Source organism: Falco naumanni, chromosome 8, assembly GCF_017639655.2.
Source record: "Falco naumanni isolate bFalNau1 chromosome 8, bFalNau1.pat, whole genome shotgun sequence".
NCBI lineage: Eukaryota > Metazoa > Chordata > Aves > Falconiformes > Falconidae > Falco > Falco naumanni.
Window position 1 is genome coordinate 30,450,985 of NC_054061.1, and position 26,089 is coordinate 30,477,073.

General features: G+C 44.2%; 1 protein-coding gene and 1 long non-coding RNA gene across 2 annotated transcripts in view; one reads left to right on the forward strand and one right to left on the reverse strand.

Annotated features, from left to right (window-relative positions):
• Positions 1–290: 290 nt before the first annotated feature.
• The window catches only part of GPR39 (G protein-coupled receptor 39), an 83,722-nt gene continuing 57,923 nt past the window's right edge, over positions 291–26,089 (reverse strand). The window contains exon 2 of the mRNA XM_040604505.1: positions 291–817. Within this exon, the coding sequence (XP_040460439.1) occupies positions 294–817 (524 nt within the window). The 3' untranslated portion in view covers positions 291–293. The remainder of the gene's footprint in view (positions 818–26,089) is intronic.
• On the forward strand, positions 730–2,415 carry LOC121092878. Its single transcript, XR_005829412.1, has 3 exons — positions 730–843; positions 1,519–1,766; positions 1,870–2,415. It is a non-coding gene; the product is annotated as an uncharacterized LOC121092878 (long non-coding RNA).

Here is a 26,089-nt window from a genome sequence, read left to right on the forward strand (position 1 = left end):
GTTTTTTTCGAAATGATTTGTTTCCAAATCTCTGTCAACAGGCGAGGGAAGTTCAGTGGTTGTGGGGAGAGAGAGGGGCTGATGTTTTTGGCAGCTACTGAATTCAGTTAGCAGATTGATTTCCAGTGTGCAACCTAAAAATCCCAGTAGCAGGATACAGAACTCCTGCTCTTTTTGCATAACTGGAAACAAATCCATCTGTGTTATTCCACTTAAGATGTAGTCAATTCCTCGGTCATTTTAATTTCCATGTTTTTAAGTTCATCGCTAATCATTAACTTTGCCTTATGAAGTCACACTCGATGTTCACAAAGGCCATTTTGTGCATCTGGACTGGGCTCTGAGTTGGTCTCTAGTGGCACTACTTCCAAGCCTGGCTCCAGTGGGTCAAGACCTGGTTTCTGTGGACTGCAGTCAGCCTTGGTCTCGCTCTGAAAAGTACTTAAGAAAACTTTGTTGTTGCCCCTTGCAGAAGAATTGCGCCTGGATGAAAGGAAGAGCAGTGGGCGTAGAGACCGGCTGCTCCTCACTGTAGAGCTGAGGTTGGCTCTGAGAAGCCTCTCCTTGTTGGCGTGCTCTATCGTCAGGCGACAGCGGAGGACCTGCAGAAACACGCTGCGGAACTGCTGAGAAGAGATGTTGTACAGGAGGGGGTTCACCACTGAGCTGATGTAGAAGAAGACATCGGCGATGGGAAGAAGGATGATGTATGCTCTGAAGTAGGGGACAGTCCAGTCCTGCTTTGGTTTAGCAGCAGTCATGAGCCTTCTAACCTGACTTGGCATCCAGCATATTGCCAGAGTTGCAACAATCAGTCCTGTGAACAGAAGGAGGAAGAAAGAGGTGTGCATACATTAGGCGGGGGAAAAAACATCAAATACTTAGCACCAGTTCTGCACCTGCTAGGAAGTAGTACCGATTTTTCAGTGTTTTGCTTGACAGCTTTTTCTGCCAGTAGCATTTTTTTGTTTGTTGTTTTTAATAACTGTTACAAGGTCATTGCAGCACATGCTCTGACAAGAGACTGCGTAGTACTTGGGTAGTGTTTGTCTGTTACCTGTTGTCATTTCTTAGTTTTCAATGTGTTCTTTCATTGATACCTGTATCTGGGGAAAGAACGCATTCTTCTTTTGGTTTTCTACATTTCCTACGTCTTTCCCTTTACTTTGCAAAATAAACAAAATAAATAGAACCTATAGCCATATCAGATCAGGCAATACCCAGAAGAGATCAGATTCTTGTTTGTACTTTACAAAACAGAAAATGTATGCATAATAATATATTTAATGTTATTTTTGGTAAATTTCCTCTTACAGAAGATATTTTTAAGTAAAATATGTATGGATCTTTTTATGGTAATTAAGATATGTTAGGCTTTCTTAAAAATCAAATTCCAGTGGAATTAAATTACGAATGTAAATGAGAAAAACCCAAGCCTAGTCATGAAAGTGTAAGCAGTTTCAGATTATAAATTATGCTTAAAAATGTGGTATCTGACCATGTTGTATTTATATGTAGATATAAATACATGTTGCTGCATCACTAATGGCATTAAAAAAGGGGTGACTTAAGTGCTGGATGTCTGAAAATTCTGCCTCTGCGGACCAGCGTGCACTCGGTTGCAGCAGTGACGCCACCTGCAGAGCGGCAGCCCAGAAGAAACGTAAGGGCTGAACTTGAGCAGGCTCTGTTCCCAGGCGGGAGACAGGGCAGGGGGAAGGTGCGCATAAGCGCTGGAAATCTTGACATCGTGCATGAAATACCAGGTACACAAAGTAATTCCTCTCAGTGCTCCCGCCACCAAGCGTTACTTCTGAAACACCACCCAGCCACCAGTTCACTGTTTCCACTCTGTTTTTCTTCTTACAGGAAACGTGCCTTACATGAACACTTAGAGGGAGCAGAAGGTACAGGCTGGCTTCCCGGCTGCAGAGGCACAAAACTGTAGAGTACCCTGATGGTGCACGGGTCTCACCTCCCGCGGAGTTCTGTTAATTGTGAGTCTCCTCCAACGTCCAGCCTCCTTTCTCAGCAGAAGCACAGAAGCTTTTTAATTTTTACCTGTCTAGACTGAGTCAGATTGCTCCCATTGAGCAGATCGCTGCAGGAACGCAATTCTGACACAGTGCACACTGATTTTTTTCAAGCCAGGAAAATGGTACTTTGCTAGTGGGAGGACAGGAATGGTAACTGAGGCAGAAAAGAGAAGAAAGATATTTTTTTTTGTAACTTTGAAACTGCCAGGGCTTAGACAGGGTGTGTCCACGTTCTCTCCACCACCACCCCCCAAGCAAAGGTATGAAATATCTTTTTTTTTTTTTTTACAGAAATTAATTTTGTTAATGAAAGCTATAATTACATTAACAAATTTATGATCTCACTAAATGAGCTACCAAATAAACGTCTTTTTGATCATTTGCTTCTGTACTCAATGTCACAGTAATTGTGGTAGAATGGGGAAGGAACCTATCTTAGAGCACTAGCTTCGAGCCCTGGAAGGCTGCTTTTAGTAGCCCAAGTGATAAATGTGTTTACCTTGGCTGTTGCCTGCTCTTGAACTACCGTAACTCTCCTCAGCCAGTCTCTGTTCTCATTCCCATTCCTACACAATCCCACGCCCCTCTGCTCGGCTGCTCTACTCTTCCCCTGCCCTCTTGCCTCACTTTTCAGTACCTTTTGTATCTCTTGTCAAAAGCTGACCTGAAACTTGTGTCAGTCCTGCATGTTTTCTAGCCTTGTTTCTCTGCTGCCAGCATAACAAATACAGGGACAGCGATCCTAGCAAGGCCCAACAGAAAAAACCAAACACAACTGAGCAGTGATGGGCTTTACAAAAAGGCAGCAGAAGGATGTACTATTCCATTGCAACATTTTCTCCCACGTAACTTAAACACAAAGCCCACCAGGCCTGCAGAATTCTTGTCAAATTTTACCAGATTATCTCTTTCAAGGGAAAAGAAAGTAAGTGCTACAGTGTAATTTTTTTGTTCTTGGTTAGAAACAGGATACTTCATCGTGCTGATTAAGTTTCCTAAATTATGAATGCCGCTGTGAAAAACTGTAAGCAAACAATGCGTGCATTCAGTTTTAAAGCTGAAACGCAGTGCTCTGACATGTCTGAATTTTTGCTTGTATCTGAATTCTTCACCATTGACCTTTGTTATTAGTTCAAACAGCCAAATGCTTAAGATCCCCCTATAGATTCTCCAAACGCTTTTGTTCCTGGGAACTGAACATGTTGTTGTGTACAGCAAGTGAAAAATGAGCTGCTTGTGCCCTTGCACAGCGTGCTGAGGTTACTCTTTTGGAGGGGAGGGAGATGTCTAAAACTTTGGGTTTTTCTAGGGATAAGTAATTGTTCATTTTTATACTTGGGAAAAAAAAAAAAAAGTTTGTTGATTCAAAGGAGATGTGCCCTGTAAATAAACATGCTGACAAATTCATGGTATTTTTTCCAACTGTTCACACTTGATGTGGAAGTACGAAGTAAACTGAAGTGCATGAGAAGAGCACATCAGAACAGCTTTATGTTCAGGCCTTGGCATATTAAACATTTTGGCCGAATTACTGCCGCCATCTATTTGAACTCGTACATAGGCTGTAGGAGTCTGTGTTTAATGCACGGAAGGTGCTTCAAACAACATAGTATCAGCCTGAATGTAAACCAAACTGCATCTTACGCCAGTACTGCTGCATTTTTCCCTTGAGCTTGCTGCCTGCTAGGAATTAAACTCCTTCACATTTCATCTCTTATCCAACTTGCCCTTCCACTCCATCCTATCAATGTGAAAAAAATTAGTAGCTCCTTTTTCCCCCCCATTTCCATGACTACTCTGCTGAAGTGACACACTACATGAGAGCAGAGATTTATCTTCCACAGAATAATGAAGTTTATAAACAAAGTAATGCTGTGGTCCAGTGATCTCCAGCACTGGTGCTTGAAATTTCCAACACACATTTGAATCACTTGCTTTAATCATGAAAAGTGCCTTAGACCACACCAGTGAGAGCCAGGAGCCCTCACGTTACCTAGTTGACTATGTGTAAGTAAACACATCTCAACCTTTAAGAAAGCACTTGAGCTTACAATTCATTTAACATTGATGAAGATACTTCAAGGTAACAAATAAAAAAAACAACCAAAAGACGTGAAAAGATCCCTGATTCAAACCACTTTAAGCAGCTAAGCCTTTAAACCAGCCACAAAAGAGTTTACCCAAAACAGGAATTATCACATCCACTACTATTTTAATGGGGAAAAAAACCCTACGCCAAACCTCTTTAAAAATAAATACACTGATTTAACAATTATTTAAATTTTGGTATTGTTGTAACTTCCTAAAAGTGGATCTTACAGTATTAATTCTTAATATGTGACAAAGGATCATTTGTGTAGTAAAATAAACCCGGTGTTTAAGTGCCAATAATATAAATATGCATTGCTGGCACAGAATAGGAGTTGGCAGTCATCTGTGCCTTAACAATAGTTTTTTATTACTCAGAACATTCCTCTGGGCCATAGGGGAGTGAATTAAATTCATTATGAACTTTATTGGAAAGGATTTTAAATATATGCAAATGTCTGGCAGATAAAGAGGGCTTCCTTCTCCACCCTTCCAGATTTCGCTTGCTCTTCTACTGAATATTTTTTTGTCTGATTTTCTGCACTTAAATCTGTCTCCTTTTACTGTCCAACACCTACTTCCCCTCTTTCCTGGCTGCTGCCAGCCGTCCCACGAACTTGGCATTGTCTACAACATTGTAGCTGTCACTGGGAAATGCCAACACGTGTTATTTGGCTGCCATGGCCCCATTAACCGAGGCTATGGCCATGACCTCCTGTACGTGCTCCTCTGCCCGTGCCACTTAACCCTGACCGACCTGGTGCACCAAGGCCTGCCAGACTCTGCCACCGTTCTCATCGCAGTTAGCCTAAGCAGCATTAAACCTCAGATTTTGCTTTTTTTGTGATTTAATTAATGGCACAAAGGCAGGTTCTCAACATCTGCTTGTAAACTGACATTTAAATGGCAATTGTCAGTGGAATATAAGCATATGGTTACTGAGCTATGAGTCAAGTGCAAGCAGCAATGCAGTTGGTTCACAGGGAGATGTTTTTTAGCACTCGTTCCACATTTGCATACTTTGCCCGACTATACTCAAAGATACAACATGACATTAATGCCCTATGCCTTAGTCACAAAGTCTTCCAAGCATGCACCAGGGGAACTGCCTCCCAAGAGAGGAAAATACCCAGCCCATCCCTCATTATTAAGTTTACCATCATAAAGCAACACTAATCGTGAGGCAAGCGCTTGGTCCCTACTTAATTCTGCTACAAACAGCTTTGGAAACGCAAGCAAATAGCTCTCCTGGATAATCAGGTTCTTGATGGTCATAGTATCAGTCACTGCTGATTTGGAGGAGGAGAAAAACAAAGACGCCAGTACTAATTAAGAACGTTACTTTCAGGAGCTGGGGTTTGGCATGTAATTATGTACGTTTATTATTTAACCCAGGTCTCAAAACTTTTGCTTCTCATTACAAATAGGGACATAAGGCATTAGTTTATTGCCTTTCTAGCTTTTAGGAAAAGAAGAGTCAAGCCACAAAACGCAGTCTTCAGTCACTGAGATGACCTTCCAACTGCAGATCAATGCAGTGCTGTCTTCCAGCATCTGCAGCTGCTCTGTGCCTCCACTGCTGCAGTTGCCTGCATGTGAGAAGGCAGCTACCATATGCTTATTGTCTGCTGACAATTGTCATTTAAATGTTAGTTTACAAACAGCTGTTCCTTTCGCTGCTGTGAGCCTGACTTGTAAGCGCAGCAAAGAAACCAACCAGAATGATACCGAATGGCTGCTGGCACTGCTCGGCAGCGCCGTCAGCAGCAGGGGCGATGCAGACTGCACCGCTGTTACACTGAGGAAGACTGGAGCACCTCAGGGAGGGCACTGTCTTCTCTGCCTCTCAGCCTCCAGGACTTCCTACCAGTGCTTATTCTGGCAGGTAAGTTTGGAGAAGTTTCTCTTGTCTGCCAGCAGCTGGGTAGAATTTCAGATCCAAACTTTCACCTTTCAACAGCTTTTGGTGATTATCAGGTGTTCAGCCACCAGCCACACACACAGGTGACTCAAACCCCTCTCTGACCAGCAGCAACTAGCTGTCGATGAGCAGAAGGGGTGCAGGCGGTGGGAGAGGAACACACCTTTTACTGCCGCTCCCGCTCTGGTTACTGCCCACCCTTCAGCTCCCTCTGTTTCAGCTCAGGAAGTTCACAAGCAAGATCCAGAGAGGAACAGCAGCATTTTTTCAGTGCTTCTGTGAAACTTAACATTTCTGCCTCATTGCCAGGGCTGGGATCGCCACACAAATGGGTCCCTATAGCGTAAATCGTGTGCTAAAAGGCCTCTGCAGATCCCAGACAACTCTCGTGACGTTCAGTGCCATCATGCCTGCGTCTGTTTTGTGCAGCCTGCCCTCACGGTCTGGCTACAAAACCTCTGTGGTCTTGTTCTCTAAGATCTAGCATTAGGATAAAAAGGCAACGGGACAGATCAGAAGGATAACCCTTCAGACACAGTGAAGTGTCCACACTCCCATCCACATACACTGCTTGGAACAAATGCAGGAGGCCCAAACAGGCCACCAAGTTCTATTCAGGTACTTGAGTGCCCATAAATAAAGTTCCAGCTGGCATGCAGACACAGAGTGCCACACCTACCGCAGGCACGAGGAAAGCTCATCACAAGGTTCCTAACAGATCCGCAGGTGTCCCCCTGTTCAACACTAACAGCACCATTTCATAGGCAGTGAGTCACAGCTGGGTCTCAGAATCTAAGTCTTGTCAATTTGTCCCCTGCACTCCGCACACGTCCGTGCTGCCAGCTGTTCAGTGGCTCACTCTTGGTTACAGAGCTACTACAGGAAGCACCCCCAAGTTAACTAGTCTGTAAAACAGAAGTGGTGGCTTTGCTGCCGCTGCCACTAGTGACAGTTAACTTCACGTTTCCCAAAAGTCACTCACTCACTCCTGTATTCAGTGCATAGTGTGTCACAGCCATCAATAATGGTTTTGCTTGAGTGAGGGCTGCAGTGTGCTCCATGGGCAGGATAAAGCATCTGATGAAGTTTAAAATGGGAAAAGAATACTAATATAAACCTCCCTTTTCCCTCTCAACCACATGCAAGTTTCTTCTGCTGAAGGACAAACATTATTATAATAATAATAAGCACATATTGATGTGTGTTGAGGTGAATATAAAAATGTATTAACCTGAGAGATAAATATTGATATTGCTTTCTCTGTGTCAATATTTAGTTCAAGGGACAATAAATTTTGATAGTCACTGAAACAAGTCAATACATGCATTGCTACATACATTTTGTATAAGCTCAAATTATTCGGCAACTCTTCCTTTTATCCTCAACTTTCTGAATCACAGCTTGCCTTTCAAAAATGCTTCTCTGGAAGGGAAGGAAGCAATAACCAACTGTCCCTACTCAGGCAGCAACTACAGGGAGAAGAGAAGATACAGTGTCTATCTCCCAGCAATTTCCCCATCAGAGTTTCTAACCACCAGGGATCTGCAGGGTCACTTTGGGGTGTGACACTGGAGCTGGGCTGGCTGCTAAGTGCAGCCTCCTCAGAAGACGGGAGTTTCCTCGTCACTGCACATCAGCAACTTGCTGCCTTTGCTGAAGCCACCACCTCACGTGCAGACCACATGCACGGGGGTTCCGCTGGCAAAGTGAAACTGAGATAAAATCCAGCCCCTGCTCCTGCCGGTGCTGGTACTGCAAGGATAACAAGAACAAAGAGGTAGCGAGGTGACATTTCTGTCACCTGCACAAGCAGGCAAATCTCCAAGCACTCACAGAGAGGCTCTGGCAAACGCCCCACAGCCCTCCTCAGGATGGGTTTAAACTTAATGGAAGCCAGTAACAAACTAGTTACTGTTATAAATACTGCGGGAAGGATCAAGCATATGGCCTGGGACAAACAACTGGAAACCAGCTCCATGCACATCCGAGCCTGTCAACAGCTTTCAGCAAAAAAACCCCTTGGGCCAGCAATTCCCACAGCCCTCAGAGGGACCCATCTAGTGCTCCTTGTGCCCCTCCCAGCCTCAAGGATGCTGTACAGCCAGGCTGCGTCTCAGGAGCAAGCACAGCTGGGTGATAAGACAGTGCTTTCCCACAAAGTGGCATAACAAATGAAAGGCGCTGAGAGGAACCAAGATGCCTCTTGGTGCAATAAATGAACCAAAGCTGCAAGGTTTTAATAAATATGTTGCTGTTCTGTTGCACACAAAGTCATCTTTCTTCCAACTGAAAACACCATTAATGTTCTCATTAAATCACCAATGCTAAAGCAATGCATGAATTCTTCCCATAAGCAGATGTTTTTTCCTCAAAACAGCAATGTGTTCATGTGTGGGACAGTGACGACATGGGGAATTTATGTATTTTTTCCTTGTTAAAAGCTTCCATAAGTAACTGGCATTGTCAACACATATTGAGAAGAATTTCACACAAGTATTTGCCACCCTCAGCATCAGAAAACCACCAGCAGCTGCTTTCGATACCTCATTTCACAGGTGACTACATGCCAATGTAAATCAGCACTAAGGCCCAGGAGATGTTAGTAGAATCCAAAGTGTACATCTTCTCACTTGGATTGACCTACACTCTCCCCCCCTCAAACAGCTTTAAAGGGTGCTACGCGGTCACTGAGACCAAACTGGCTTGTCAGAGGTTTTGGCCCAGTGTTGTGTCACTAGGTCAAATCAATGCCACAGCAAAGAACAGCACTCCCACAAACCCTCTCTCCACCTGAAATCCCTGCGTCACCCAACAGTTTGCTTAGTTCAGGCCCTCCCTGCTCTGCTGCACACATTTCTTCTCCTTGACTGACAACAAAAAGCTGCTCTAGGCTGGACACAGCACAGCAATATGCCATCAGCTACTCAGCAGCAAAGGGTGAGGTGAATTTTGTGTTTCCAGAAACCTGATCTCTAATAGAAAGTAACGCTGAAGAAACCTGCCCAGAAGAACACCTGCGCTTTCTCACAGAGTGGTGGTGCTTCAGTCTACACTGTGCTTCAAGTCCTCTACAACTGATAAGCAATGTATTGGGTTGTGAAACACAAACGTTCCCAATAAACAAGGAGATTATCAGAGACTTAACATGGAGCCTGAACCAAAGTTTCAAGTCTGTGTATCATTGATCCATCCAGCTGGGACCTACAGGACACCACAGGAAAATCTTTTCTGACTCGGCAGCATCAAAACATAGCAGCTTCTGGGGTTCCCATCACACACTTCTCCACAAGCATCGGCAAACAGGGCTTTTCAGAGGAATAAGCTATCTGTGCTTTACTCTGTCACTTAACAGCCCCCACCCGTTAGGTACAGTGATACCGGATGCATCGGAAGTTGTCAGGGAAACACAGGCAGGCGGAATATAATTAGTGAGGACACAAGTGTTAACAGTTCTACTTCTTAGCAATTTAAAATATCTGACAATTATCTTCAGTTCTTACCAGGGTCAAGTTTTGCTTCTCAAATATTTTTAAATACTGCCAACACTAGTGCAAACACTAGAAAAAGCTAAAATTACTCAAGAAATTTCATGACAAATACCATTACTGAACATGAGCAGCCTTTTTGTAAAACAGTGATTAAATTCACGGTACGATTTTAAAAGCCACACATGCTCCTGCATTACTTGAGGAAATCATGTTAGTTTTAATACTCCACACCGGGTCGGTGCAGCGGGCGCTGCCCCCGGGTGGGCCGGAGCCCGGGCCCGCCGGCTCCCAGCCGGGCCCGCCGCTGGCCGCGGCCGAAGCCCCCGGCACGGCAGGGGACAGCGGGAGAAGCCGGCACCGCCCCGGCGGGACGGGAGAGAGGAGCGAGGCCCCGGCAGCGGAGCGGCCCCGCGGCACCCGGGCCGGGGCGGGCGGCGGCGGGGGGGGCTCCCGGCGCCGGAGCGGAGCCGCCCCCGGGGCCCGCGGGCAGCCCCCGGCCGGGCGGGCCGTGCCCCGGGGCCCGCGGAGCCCCGCGGGGGAGCGGCCGTGAGGAGCCCTCCCGGGGCGGGGGCCGGGGGGGAGGAGCCCCCCGGGGGGCCGGGGGTGTTCCTGGCCGCCCCGCCGGGCCGGGCCCGGGGCTGGTGGCGGGCGGTGGCCCCGTGCCGGGACCCGGCGAGCGCTGCCCGCGGCCCGGGAGCCCCCCGTGCCCCCCCTCAGCCCGGCCCGGCACAGCGGTGCTACGACCACAGGTTTATCCTGCTCTTCAGCCTTACTCTTCCAGCCTCAAACCCCACCCTGCCCCCGCGGAAGGTGCCGTTTGGCGGACGCTCCCCGCCGCAGGCAGCCGGCTGCCGCCCCCAGCACCCCCAGCGGGCGCGCCCCCCGCCCGGGCCAGCCCTGCAGGTCACGGCCAAGGTCACCTTCCTGCGGACCCCCAGCCCTGCGGACGAAGCAAGCTAGGCACTGCACTGCCAAGGCTGCCAGGAGACGTCTGGAAAAGGGAACAGGGAAATTGCATGCACTCCCTTGTCCTCTTTGGTGCCTTCCCTCACATCGGTGGGTAAATAGTTCTGAAATCCTTATGCCTTACAGCAAACACCACCTTGGCATTTGAAGTGCCGGTCAACTGTTTCATTCAGGTGCCCATCTCATGCAGTTTGTCAGTAAAAGCTACAAAATCCAGCATCTACTTTTGTGTCATTCATTTCCCTTCACTACAGCAACTCTCCAGTAAAAACAAGAAAAAGATTTTTATCAGGGCTACTCTGGTGAGAAGAAGATCGAAAATATTGTGGAAATATACACAGACTCAGTACCAGAAGACATACCATGGTATAATAAATAATTTTTAAACTGCTAATTTTTAGCAATCTCAACATTCCAGCTGTCAGAAAAGACATGCTTATTGGAAATTGCTATTTTTGCATTGAGAAAGTATTTTTTAAAAACACTAATAAGAACACAAATGTGTAGAAGGGAGCAAGTTTAGTTGTTATTAATGCTTCTTCCTTGCAAAACAAATTCTTGCCATGGTTGCTTTGATTTTCTTTTAGATAGAGTGAAGACTTGTTTTCTTTCTGAATTGGTGAAACAATGGGAAAAATACATCTTCCATATAAATCTCATTTAAATTCTGCATTCTAACTAGCAAACACAATTTGGAATTGAGAGGTTTTTTGTTTTTACATTACAAAATCGGCTGTTGCAACATTAAACAGCTCATCTATTGCAATTCAGCAGGAGAAATCATTGAACAATCAACTGCAGAATACAAATACAGAAAGACAATATATTAGCTCAGCAGATACATAAGATACTTGAGAGCGCCGGCAAAAAGACAGGCTAGACTGCTATGTTATATGGAACTGATCATCATGGGGGAACCAACAAAGCTCTTCCTAAATGAGAACGATACTATCAATCTCCAAGTCAGATTTTTGTACCAAAGCCCCTCAAATGAAGAAAATTTGCTGTTTTCTTCAGCAAGTGAGATTAAAATGGAATTATTGATGCAGAAATAGTAGCAAGATCATGCTAGCCAGCTGCTTTAAAAGAACAAATGCAATCGGTGTTTATGTTCAGCAGCATAACTGAGAAGACAAACCAAAGCAAACTGCCTTAACAATTACATGCAGTTATCCAAATTCTCCACCAAAACCCGCAACAGGAAGCAGGATCCAGGGAGTGAAAGAGCAGAAATGCACCAAGGCAGACGTGGCACCAGTGGCACACGGGGTGACAGCTTGCTGGCTGAGCTTTGGGACTGAAGGCCCATTTATTCTCCTCTGTCCCTGAGGAAGGTGACTGTGTCAGTCCAGTAAGATACTGGTACTCCAGTTTCCCTTGATGGGAGGAAAAAGGGTGAAAGTGCTGCACTGGATGAAGCCTCCCATTTTTTCCTCCACCCTGATTTACAGTCTGGCCACAGCAGTGACACGTGCTGGAGCTAACCCCCACTGCGTATGGCTTGCCTTTGCAACTCTACTATCATAACATATTTTATGTATTTATTGAAGTGGGTGAGGCTGGCTGTCGCGATCAGAAGGTGGTACTTTTTTTTCTGTGCACCCACAGAAACTGTGGGTACAAACAGGTCCCACCCCAAACCAGCACATGGCAGCCACTAGTCCCCAGGAGCTAATCCTCAGGTACAATCTTCCAGGAAAGCATCTACACAGTCCGAATATTTCCTTTTACCCACTACCAATCTGGTATGAGCAGGTGAAGGGCTGCCTGGAGGACTCTCACCTTCTTCTGAACACACCGACAGCCTGCTCTTCCTGACAACAGCAGCCTTTTCCTGCTCTGAACAGATTCCTCTTCTTTTTGGAGGGAAAACAATAAACAAATGTAGTCAAAACAAAGTTTCACGCATTTTCAGAACCAGTTTGTTCTGATTTAAGGATTTAAGGCAGAACATAATCTGCAGGAGAGTGAGGAAGACTTTCTTGCCTGGAAGCAGTGTCATGAGAAATGAAATTGGGTATTTCGGGGTGGCAGGTGGCTATCTTTTGGAAAAGGTGAGGAGAGAGGGAATGTCTGATTCAGACATCTCCAATACAGCCACAGTAGCAATTCCAATGCCAAATTCCAAGAACAAATTCCAGTCTGACTCCTTGAAGTATGTCCTGGCTGTTACACTAATGGCGGAAACATAAAGTAACTATCACACAACAAGGCAATTGTATTCTTTGAATTAGGCCTAACCTTTGACAATTTGGATTGAAGCCCTGGGTAGTGGTGAAGCTACTCGAAATCGCACTAAGAGAAATGACCTGGCCAAACACCGCTTGTTTGCAGCTTCCCCCGAGAAGGCTATTCAGGGAGCAGTAGTATTTTCATTGCAGCAAAGTCTCTTCTCTGCTAACACCTGAATCTCCTTTTATTTATATTTCAGAGCTGTCCAGAGAATCCTAATGAGTGCAAACATGTCAAAACCTCCTTTCTCAAACCTTTTCAATGAATACATATACAAGATAAAGAGTATTCCTCCCCCTCGCCACAACCTTGGCAGCAGTCTAATTCAAAGTCTGCGAGATTCAGTCTCCCCGTATCAGGTGAGACGGCGAATGTGCTCTGCGAAATGGCGTTCAAACACACACCTGTACATGGATTCGCCGAGCACGCGGGCACGGTTTGGTTTGGGAGCGTTGTGTCTGTGCTGTGATATTTGCACTTTGCTTTCAGCTAGCTGCTGGGGGCTTCCAAAATGTCTCAGCTAGCTGGCGTGCAGCAATAGCTCGCAGTATTTCTTCCTTTCCTCCACAAGTGCAATCTCAGCTTTCTATCTCAGTATTAGTGAAAGATGTCAGCTTATTTTGTTATATATAATTTATTTGAAGTAAACCCCCTTATAATGCTTTTTAACTTCAGAAAAAACAGTGTGTACTCCTTTCTTTATCCAAGCCATACAGGGTACATTTTTTGCTGGCCTATTAACTCTTTTTATTTTGTTGAGGTGAATCCACAGCTAACTAGAGTATTCCAGGTGGAATTGGAGCATGCAGCTCGCTCTATCTTTTGTAGCACCTTTCCAAGAAACACTAAGAACTATACCATATTACTGCAGACCTGAGAAAACTAATTAAGCCAGAACACCAACTACCCATCAGCTTGCTCTCTCCCTCTCTCCTAGAAAACACAGGAATAAGACAGTGCTTTTTAGAGGAAATCTATAAACAAGGATGTGGCAATGCATTTGATTCAATTATGCCATTTTTAATGTAAATTCTGGAATCTGGTGGTAAATATGGTGGGTTTTGGAGCACAGTGGTGCAGGGGATTCTAACAAGGACTAACTCTACCCTACTGTGAATTACAAAACACTTTTCTTCTTGCAGCCCCACACAGCTGGCTCCAACTTCAGGCACACAGAATGACAGTGATGGAGAAAAGACTTTTGCAATAACCCTTTCACATATTATAAATATATGACTATGAAAAAAAGCAAGATGACCACTAAATATCAGTATTCACAGCAAGTGAGAGGGCAATTATAAGCTTTGGGAACTTTCCTATGCATTTATATAGCACCTTAAGTTCAACTGCTGGTCTTCAGTTTGACCTGTACCATGGCAGAAATAGATAAACCTATTACTTCTGACATTGCTACGTAATTAAGTAGCTGCTCTGCCCCCATTAACATAGCTATATCCACTAGACTTTCATTTCTCATCCTCTTTCCAGAATGGCCTCTTACTTTGAAATAAGTTCTTCTACTCAGACCTATCAACTAAGACATCTTGGGAAGCAAGATTTTTTAGATACCTTCTTCCTGAGCTTTGTAAGGTTTTCACCTACTAATGAGTGAAATTCTAACTCCCAAGAGCTAACAGAACTGATTTTTCTTAAAATATTCAAGATTAAGAGATGAAAACAAAAAGTCTAAATCATCTTCTCATGTGGCAATAAACTCCCTTAATCATTAAGTCATGTAGCAAAAAGACAAGCAGCTCTCTCCTAAGAGACCAGAGCAAAAATGGACTCTTATGTCCTTGAAGTCAGACAGCCAACGGGTTAGACTTGGTGCTACAGTGACGTCCAGGCAGCTGTGCCAGGGGCAGCAGGATGCCCTTACAAACCCTGCCTCCCACCTCTAAAGTCAGGGAAAATTATTTTTGGTGCCTGCACCAGTAAAGCCTATTACAGCAAAACACAGCAGGAGATCTGTTCATGGCACTGATGGGATCCTTGATCTCTTTACTAATGTAGCTGGAACACGCAAGGTCCTCTAATTTGCTGCCACACACTAAGCAAATAATGTCACCTGATTTGCTACAAGAGTCTTCCATCTAAAGAATCCCCCTAAATCCAGAGACAGCATCTTCAAAAAAACAGGCATTTCTTTCCTACTGCTTTCCATTTACCCAAGTTAACTTTATTGGACAAAAAATCCTGCAGAGGTGGAAACTAATTCAGGGTAGGTAAAAGCAATCATGTACACTAGTAAACAATAGAAACAACACAGAGGAAAACCATATTTTAAAAGGCTGATGCATAACACTGGGATTGCACTTGCTCCAATACCCTACGCCACCTCATTACCTCAGCGATTGCAGAAATCCTGTTACACTCACTTGGAACACATTGCAATGAGATCAGACGCTGAATGCAGCTGAAGACCTATTTAATTAGTAGCTGATCACAAAGACCAAAATTTACCCACTTGTATCTTCTGATAAGAGGAAAACTGTTTCAGTTCTTACTACTGTAGCCATATTTCTACAATATATTGTATTATTTTTAAAAATCTGTGTGCAGTCAATCATATTACCATGCCCTACAGGAGTCTTTTGCTAAGTACTTTAAAAAAAAAAAAAACCAAAAAAACACAACGCACACAGTGTGGAAAAGCATCACAGTGTACTATGAAGACTTTTGCTTAATTTTACATTCTTTATTTGGCCAAAATAGTAGCTGTTTTGCACTCCAACTCACATTTGTAATAAAAACCCCATTCAGCTGCTCATATACTAAAGAAACAATTCATGACTGAATAATGTACCAATTCAAAAGCAATCTCTCTAAGCTACAGGAAACCTCTCGAGTTGCTAGTCTGAACAAAATGAAGCCTCAACAAAATGAACCACTTTGAAACTAAATGAAAATTTAGCAAATTGATCTGAACAAGAAAATCTTATGTACAAAGCAATGTTTTTAGCCACAACAGAAAAGCCTGTTAGAGATCACGTTTTTAAAAAAAAAATTACACCAGTAAATCAAAAGATGGTGTTATTGTTTGCTCATTTTTCTAAAGCAGGATATTTCATTTTATAAGGGGATAGCGGGTTTATAAGTTTGTGCTTAAATAGCAACTGGCAAGTGCTGAAAGAAAAAAAAAGCCACTGAAACATTGGACGTTTTCTCAAAAAGGATGTTCTCTCTTGCGGCTTTGATTTTTAATCCACATTTTGGTGCACTTGGCACCTCACAAACTTCTCAGCTCCAAAGTTACTCTGACATCAGTACACCAGCAGTCTGCCCAATCTAAGAGAGTGTTTGCTTTGTGCACTGCCATAAGCTAGTGGAGCAAAATGACTGCAGTTCAAAATTATGAGGTTGCTGGAGCAATTTATACCACCAAGACAAAGAGCAGAGGGAGGGACAAGATGCAGATGTTGGAGATGCAGTCATCCAGCAGTGCAGCAGGAAAGTCAAGGGTAAAGGAAGATGGGGAGAGAGGGACAGTAAGAGAGGAAGGTTGAAGGCAGTGATCTTATCAAGAATCACTTACTTTTCCCAAGCGGCATGCCACAAGAAAATGCTATTCCCACTGGTCCAGTAAATTGTTCTGTTTTCCGTGGAGCTTCAAGGAAATAAGGGGCTAGTAGAAAAAAGGTCTAGTCATGCAAAAGCACAATTTGCAGTTGGAAGCTGAGTTTGAACAAGAGTCAGGCGAGAACACCTTTAGGCAAGACACATAGCTCAACCTCATCTGGGACTACTAGGGCCTAAAATGGCAGTTACATGATTAGCAAGCACAAAAGGCTTTTTAAATTAAAAAAAAATAAATAAATAAGGCCAGCAGGCTGAAGGCTGAGTTAAGAGATGTCAGTGCTGGTGTATGTGCCAGCGCTGGTGTATGTGCCAGCAGCAGGCAGGGTCTCTTTCCCAGATTGAGACACATACTGGGTTGGGCTTTAAAGAAAGCCACTTCCTGACCTGGCCCCAGGGACAAAATTAAAAGTCTGTTGTAACAAGATGAGCAGCAGCATTAGACATGTGGGACTTAAAAGGACATTTTACCCATCTGAACCATTAAGAGAAAGGATCTGCATTGTGTATGTACGGAACAAGGGATTATTTTTTTTTTCTAATTAAGTGGTATTGAAGTACGCAAACTCTCTCTCTCTCACTCTGCTTGAATTACTGATCTACAATGACAGTTTACTTTTAGTTCCACACCTGGAAACAGGAGATAAATCAAGTGATAAGCTGCCAACGATGGTCTCAAAATGGAAAGCACTTTACCCAAGAGTTCCTTGGAGCCTGCTGAGCTGGCACTGCAATATAGCAGATCCGGCAAGATTATCAATTAATGACTGCAGTTGAGGCCAGTTAACGACACTGTAACAAACTCCATTGGTGCACACTCTGCCTTGATGTTTTTAAAGGAGAAGAGAGAAGAAAGCTACTGCCTTCAGAAGATGTTTCAAGAACATATGGAATTAGCAACATGCTTTTCATGAGCACTAAGCACGCCTTGCGGTAAAGAAAATTTCCTGTGATCCCAAGATCCGCAGGTACCTCAGACCTGAGACAAATCCCCAGAGAAGAGCAATGGCCTCCACCCTCAGTCTGGTGAGAACTGGAAGCCAGGCTCAAAGCACTTCCCAGGGATGACAGACTGCTGGGCCAAAGCAGCAGCCAAACACCATGGGGACTGTCCCCAAGACCAGCGTGACGTGCAAGAGGAGCATGCATGGCTCCCATTTGGTACCACAGCATTCATGCGCAGGCAACACTGGCTGGAACACTGCTGTGCCCACCTGCCCTACTAGGAATAGGGTCAGGGATAGCAAAATCTCTGCAAAAAAATGGACCGGTTTTCTAATGTCTGCAGTTGTCCATTCAGAGGAGCAGCTTCCCCACACCGCTGGCTGGCCAAGCACAGTGAGAGTCCGCCCTCCCACGTCTTCCTGGGAAGTCCCTGTCCCGAGCCAGGACAGGGGTCTGAGGAGCCTCTCTTGCAAGCCAGCAATCATTTACACTGTATTACCAACACCCTGGAGCAAAGAGGGAGCATCAGAGTTGGGAGAAAAGAAAACCAGAAAAACCCCCGAGGCCAGAAAACAAAACACTGGCACAAAGAAACAAAGCACAGTGGTGAAGATTTTCTGTCTCCTAGAAACAGTTTCAAGAAAACCCCACAGCTTGTTTATGCTGATCCACTCTGGGTTTTGCTTGCCCCACCTGCCAATTTGGCGCCCTCCCCAACGGTGTGCCTTTGGTTTCCAGTGTAATGTGTCTGGGAAATCTAATTGTTTCAAGAGGCACTTTCTAGCTCATGAAGTTCTTTAGAGCTGCCATGCTCCGAGGCAATCAAAGTGTCTAAATAAATATGCAGAACTGTGCTCAAGCCAGAAAGCCTTCTATGGAACCAAGAGAGTGTTTTCCCCATTCAGGACAGATCCAAGTAGCTCACGGTTTGTTTTTGTCAATACCAGTCATGCACTGGGTACATACACTAGTACAGAAGGGTGCAACATCTTACACTCTTGCAGCATGCCAGTACAATAGGATTAACACCAGGGACATGAATGCAAGATACTAGCGGCCAAGAAACACACACACTCATGATAAACGCGCATACACAACTTAAGCTGTTCTCTCTTGAAGCTAATGGAAAACCTCATTTAATATTGCATGTAGAAATGCCTGATAGTTGTAAATAACTTTTTCTGTGTTTGGTTCATACATAATGAAACAGCAGTGAGCAAGTGTGATTCAGTACTCGAAAGACGAGGCTGCTCAAGCAAATAGATCTTCAAGCCTGCATGCCAGTCACTCCCACCCTGCCACAGACTAATGGATTTCAGAGACAAAACACAAGTGTTATACCTTTAACTATTAGATTTGTCATGCAGCTTTAAAGCAAAATAGTTATTCCCGCTTCTAAAGCAGGAAGGTCCTAGTCTCTCCAACTGAAAATGCAAACTGTTAAGTTCACTTTTGATTAGAAAAACAAGATCAGTAATAACACACAACCATAGCTGCCCTTCAGAAAAAGAGAAAACATAAAGCCTTGAAGCTGAAGGTCACAGCTGCTCCTTCCAAAGGCCTCTTCAGTGGAGGAGTTTAACATTTCTTGTTACTTCAGTCAGGCCATAAGCTAATTTTTTGTTAAAGGGTTCTCATGCTGAAACTAAGCACAACATGCTCCCTGGCCTGGTGGAGCACCAAGTCTCTTTAAGACACTGCTTCTTGCCTCCTAATCCACATACAGTTTGAGCTGTCAGGACCAGGACATTGCACCAGGCTGGGGGCTGCACCTGTCCCCAAGCAAACAAGTGTCTTACATGCAAACATGTACAAATAGCACTCCCTAGCAGTGGCACCGAGCTCCTTTATTCCAGTGGCACCACAGCTGTACTGTGCTGGGCACAATACAGACCCCAGGCAGAAAGGTAATTCCTGCCTGAACACAGGAAAACAGTTGAAATTGGAAATATCCTGGTAGAAGCCTGCATGAGAGAATGCAATAGATATTTATCCTTTCTCTTTAATAGATTGGAAATAGAAGACACCAAAGGTGTTAAAAATTTCCCCAACATCACAGAGAAAGCACTGTCCTGTGGCAGAGCATTAAACAGACCTGGATGTCCACATCAAGCCTTTCCTTCTCAGCTCTGACATCTTCCTGGACAAACTTACCAGCCAGAGCAATGGGAAAGTATTACTGCAGCCCTTTCCCATGGTTAACACATTCAGACTATGTCGACAGACTTCTTTTCAAACCTCTTAAAAAACACCCGCAAAATCAAAATCTTACTGTTTAAAAAAAAATAAGAATTCCAAAGTTCCATAATTTACATGGGATGTCTCCATGCTTGTTAGGTGTTAAATGCTTTGCAACAACAATTAAATGACTTGAAAACAAAACCAAGTGACAGGTATATTTTTCAAGATCACTGATCTTTCAACTAGGGGGAAAAAATCCCAGCTTTAATTGCATGAAGCTGCATATCATACTTCCCTCTCTTGAGATTTCATTATAGGCCTGAAACCAGAGAACTGCATTGCCAGCTCTTGCCTGCTCTTCCAGCTATTTCTGGTTTTTAATAATTATTCATTAATTGCACACTATGATAAGATCCTTGCTGTTTTGAAACATTTTCCCTCTGGCCCCCATACTATTAAAGACCCTGATTGCCTGCCAACAGCGTAAAATTAAAAATCAAAGCACTACCTCTGAAAGGTTTAATATGTGCCACATTGAAAGAGTTTCTACAGCTTACAGCCATGTAATTGCATCACTGGCTAACTGCACAATCTCTCTCAGCGTTTGAAATGTTTTCCTTTGAAACATTAGCCAGCTGAGAGCAGAGGTTTTGTTTAACACCCTGATTTACTCTCTGTGCATGCCAGAGTTTTGTACGTATCCTGTGTCCTTCCCCACTTCTCTGCTTTGCCTGGGGCAGCTGAGGGAAAGGCCTGGCCACAAGGCACCCTGCTCCTGCTGTGGAGAGCAACCAGGGAGAGAAGAGTCACCAGTTCAAGCAAGAGATTAAAAATAAAAGCATTTTATCAGCTGAACCTCCTCTCTACCCACCCCTTGTAAGCAGGTGTTTTTCTGCCTGTTGAATCCTCTTCTCCTTGCCATGACAGACTCCTCTCTCCCTTTCCTGGTGCCACATGGACCTGCTGCTCCTGCCAAACTGGCAGCCCCTGAAACCTCCTCTCCTACCCTGGGCTGCCAAACCTGGCTGGACCCAGCCTGCTCAGCCCGCAACCACAGGAGGCATTTCCATTCAACCGTCAGTCTTTTGTTTATGGCTCTCCTCTTGAAAAGGGATGAAGTTTCCTCATGTTGTCAGTGGCCACGCAAATGAGTGGGTGTACCTGTGCTGCTGGCTGGAATAAACCACAGCGGCTCCAGTGACAGGCAGCAGTTCACAATTGTGTTCTTTTGCTGAATCCGCTGAGATCCTAAACACTATTTCTTCACCTAAAGATCTCATTTCTAAATTTTATTTCTTCTTCGTAAGGGTCATATTGGATAAGGACAGGTCACCAACGACCAGCTTAGCGTATGCATCTTTACTACTGAGGCAGCCTGAAGAAATTTTTGCAATTGAGTTGATCAAAGCTGGTTTAGACAAAGAAAACTGTGGAGACATAGCTTGCATTGATCGAAGTGTAGTCATGATGTGCCAAAGGGGAATAAAGATGCCCTCCACACAGTTTGGCTGCTTTAATGATTTCAATATTAACAGTGTTCTTTCCCAGAAAAAGGCAATTTTCTACCTTCATTTTTTTGGACCTTGTGATTATCATGAGTGCCAAAAACTGTTTAATACTTATAAAAGCATACCTTAGCAGGACAGTCCTCTGCAAGCCCTCAAATGAAGAGGCTTTGGTTATTTGTATCTGCTTTCACACCAATCCACACTTTTAGTTCAAAATCTTGGGCCTGCCTGCCCTGCAATCTGGTTGCCCTTCCAGTTCATCAGGTTTCATTTTCACAGTACTTCTGAAATCAGTTTCTGCAGCCTTTGTAGAGCCTCCCTGGAAAGCTGGGTGAGTTTGCCCTGATTCCTCCCTAAGCTAGAGGTTTGTATTCTTCTCCATTATTCCCATACTATCATAGCAATTAAAAACAGAGACACTGCAGATAAGATTAGATACTTTGGTAAGACAAAATATTTCTCTCTCTTCACAGTAGCTTTAGGGAGCCAGAGAAGAAGCTGGCCTTCACTTTGTTTTCCAAATTGCAATTCAGAGGTTGTATAATAAAACGTGCACTTCATTTTGCAGAGATTTTCTGTATTCCAGGCTGTTCCCTGAAGACAAGGGAGGCTGCTGGTGCTGGGGCTTTCCAGCTGCCGGTGCCTGCATGTGGGGCAGGAAGGGGCACAGGGGGAGTTTAGAGAGGTAAATCTGCACATGTGGATTTAGGCTCATAACATCAGGTACTGAGACCTTAAAGATCTTGGCCTGAATCAATTCTAAAGCTTGGGCCTTAAAGTCTAATTTAAAACAAAATTCATTTATCACAGTATTTTTTTTTTACTGGGATAGTACAGATTTATGCTTGAAAGAAGTTTCTGGAGTAGAAAGTCAAACCACAGACACAAAGAGCACTTCCCCCCCCAGATCTGTAAGGATTTCCATGCAAATTGGTGCTCCACAGGGCGTGTTCGTTTGAAATAGGAGATCATGAAGTAGAGGTGAACAGTACGATATTAAGGACAAAATTATGAAATGAGAAATCCTCCAATATATATAAAACAACAAAGCACTTTCATTCAGGATCAGCCTCTGGTCCCAGAGGAAAATCCTGAAGAGACTTCACAGTGGTGAAGCACAGGACAGGCTCTATACCAAGTACCGCATTGCACAGACACATCCCCACTGCAACACACCAACACTCCACGGGTGAAGGGCCACCCCTGTAACACGTAGCAGGGGAATGAGGATCAAGGGCACCAAATCTCCTGAGAGTGCTCCTGCTTCTCTACCTTCCCCATCTGGCACAGCGGGCACACTGTGCAGGGAACATGCTGCCCTGGGTGCACACCACACCGGGCACATGCCGTGCTGCACCCAACTCCCCAGCATGCAGGCTGGGGGAGTTTGCACGTCTTCCTTTCTGATCTCTGCTCTGATTCTGCGTCGCTCCCTTTGGACCCACCTGGTATCATTTAGACATAATTCCTCTCCTTGTTTGGCTCTGCACAAGTAATGCAAGAAGGAATCTGGTGCATGCAAATCCACTATGCACCTCCCCACCCTTTCCTGCACCCCGGTGTGAGCCCACAGCTGCCCCTTCTCCCTGAACTTTGCACGCTGATCTCCGTGCACAGCGGAACAATGGAAATGACAAAACCCCATACTCCTAAGATGGTGCAGCCATAAAATCCATTGTGCATGGACTGTCAGATGCACAGATATTTTGTTTCTGTCTAAAAGTTCAGTACACAGACTTTTACCTTGCCTGTGCAAATAAGAGGCATTGAGAGGAGACAGCTGCCTGTTTCCAGGCCTAGGGCAGTGAGAAACTAGGCCACACTGCTGCCCTTTGCACTCGGGGCTGGGGGTGTGTGGGGGTGGTTAGACAAGGAGTGGACCAGGGGCTCTGAGGCTGCAAGAAGATGCACCACTGTGCAGTGAGATGATTTAAGCAGTCACAGCCATGATGTTCACGCAGCCACTGTGCAGCAACCTGCTATACCACTACTACACCAGTTTCACATAGCCACTTTGTGTTGCAACCAATTAGCTCATTAAGTAAAGTGTCTGTTAGGAAAATGATGAACAGATCTATACATGATGGCTATTCCAGATATTAAAATATTCTCCTGAGCAGAATGCACAGGGTTTTTCTTTCTCTTTTGCCTTTTCTTTTTTTCAAATACAGAAAGATTGGACTGTTCACTGGCTGGGTTTGGTACACACAGAACAGGTAATACACACATGGAAACACTGCATCTACCTTGTCCTGCAGCTCATGTGTTAACTCCTCTGTCACTTTGTTTAGCAGCAAGGAGCAAGGCCTGACCCTGTAGGGAGGTATTTGGGCTGAATTATCTTTCCTTGCTCCTCCCAGTCTCAGCATTTTATATAAATTAATAGCTGGAATACAAAGCTGAAATGAAAGCAGAGGGAAAAGTAACACTGAGGTTACTATAGGCACTAAATAACCGATCACGCCCTCAGCTCACAGCTGATGCATTCTGTCACATCAAAGGCAGTATACCCCTCCAGTATCTTTTCCTTTACCGGCACCATCCTCATTCTGCCTTTGGGACACGATAATAATTAACTCAAGGGTACTGCTGGAGCTGAAGGTGCTAACCTTATCTCTAAAAAGCAAGTCCCTTGTGTCACAAAGGGAAGAAGGCTTTATTCCAAGTTGTAACACCAACTTTTCTTTACTGCAGTCTGGCATTGCTCACACAGACAAACTGGAGATACAGCAACAAAGCCAAGGAGAGGAAACAGAGTTCCCAGCAGGATTCACAGAGCAGGTTAAACTTTAAAAGGCACATTTGTACCTGCAGGACAGGTTTAAGAAGTACCCAGGAATCCTGCACTTTCCACAAGAAAAGTAATTGCTTTCCGGGGCTATTTTAAACTAAGAACATTGTCCTTTCTTACACTCTCCTGCAGCGGAGTGGCTGCTTTTTTTCTTCCCTTTTTCAAAAATCAACACTGAAAAATCTCTAATTTTCCAATGTTGTAATGCTGCAAAAGCCTCCCCCATCCATGTTACCCAGCAGTACCTGGAAGATTGCACTACTATTTTATTTCCCCTTCTTCTTTTTCAAGTCCACATAGAAAAGGATAGACTTTGGTTCTAAAACTTGGACTCCACCACCCAACAACCTGGATGGACAAGCTGAGTCACATAACACCTGAGAGCAGACAGTGCCTTGGGGTAACCTGTATGTTTGTGTCCCAGCACCAGTACACAGAAGTGCCTGTCTAAAAGCTGCTTATTGTAGCTGGTGTTGTTACTGTGAGTTGGTTACACCCCAAAGTGCTGAGGCTGAAGAGATGAATCCCTTTCAAGACCTGTTTATTGTCTCTGCCAGCTCCTGCCTACATGCACGCAGCCCTTCAATATGCTAAGCCACCACGGAGAGGGTGGCACAAGGGGATACCCCAGCTGACCACGAGCTCAGAAAGGATCAGACTCCAACACACTCCAACACCTGGAATAATCCTGGATTATTTCTTACCAGAGACACACAGTGATCTGCATTTAATCCACAACCATTAAAGTGCCCAGCATTTCTTATGCAGAAAAGATCTGGGGTTTTGTAGCTACTCTGCAAATAATCTCATTAATGAACAGGTTAATGTAGTCTAGTTCCAGCTGCATGTTTCTGAATTGCAGTAATGGCTAGTCCTACCCACAATCCTGTGACAGAAGCTTAAGGAATGGCTCGTTTGTTAAAAATAAGTTAAATATCCTTTTTTGCAAAATTATTGCCTGGGATGATGATACAGACATCAGTGAGGAAAGGAAAGACTACAGCATATTTTTTCTTTACTAGTCACATGGGAACAACATGCTTAATCACCTGAATAAAACCTGTATTGCACACTGCCCAAACAACTATCTATACAAGCCCTTCTGCTATACTGAAAATTTCTTTAAAAATTAAAAATCTAAAGCTTCATTAAAAAAATATGTTTCTGGCTCAGGCAAATATTTCTGTTGAGTCTATTACCCAAGGAACTATATTATTCTCTGGTGACATCTCTGATTAATGCCAATGAGAGTTTGATGAACCCAGAAAAAATACCAACAGTTGTAATGTCACAGGTAAAATAGCATCTTTTTTTTTTTTTTTTTAATATGCTTGGAAATGAGCTTGAAAGATGTCACTATCTTAGCAGAAACCATCTAATGGGATGTGTACGCTCAGGGAACCAAATAGCACAGTTATAATTAAAGTTTCATTATCATTTCCATTAGAAAGTAGTTTCTAAGGGATTTGATTCAACAGTAGAAATCAGCTCCGTGATGATACTTTGTATGCAAGGTCCCTATATGTGTCAGAAACAGTAGGCAATCCATAACATGCTACAATCATGCTGGCTTTAATAGCAGTGCTATATGTGCAGGATAGGGCATAATAAAAAAGCCCAGAGAACCAACCCCAGCTCGCCAGACTGGACGCCAGGCTTGCAGCAGGCACTGCAGTGACTTTCCGATGGATGCAAGTGGCTGTGCCTGTCTTTGCAACCCTGACCTCCCGTACAGGTCTTCTGAATTGAAAAGGTCAGTGCAATTACACAATTACAATATACAGCACACACAATATACACCCTCATGGCATAAATATTCTGCTCCGGGGGCAGAGTGGGGGGTCCTGGCCCTCATTTTAACTTGGTAATTACAGAGCACAGAAAAGAAAATTGAAAATATCAACTGTTTGTGAAAGATCCCACCTGTGTGGCACACAAACTGGGCTTGCAGTTATAGCACAAGGCAAGCTGTTCATGTAAGACTGATGAGAAAGATCAGGGCACTTTACTTTGTAAAATAAATAGGAAAACCCCTATAATTTTTATTAAGCACAACTCATTCACCCCATATCAATATATCCCATATCACCCATATCAATATAAGCATATTTTAAATCACTAGGGATTTTGCTGGTGACTCTGTCAGAGTTGCCACTGGCTAAGCCTTCTCATGACAGGTTATAAACAAGATGATGTTCAGACCAGTTGTGACTATTAGAAAGAAGGAGCTGAGGCTTTCCACATCCTGCTCACTCTAGTCCTCCTCATATACTGCAGCTCTACAGAGTATCTTGGATTTTGTCACCTGTTGTGGTTTAACCCCAGCCAGCAACTAAGCACCACACAGTTGCTCGCTC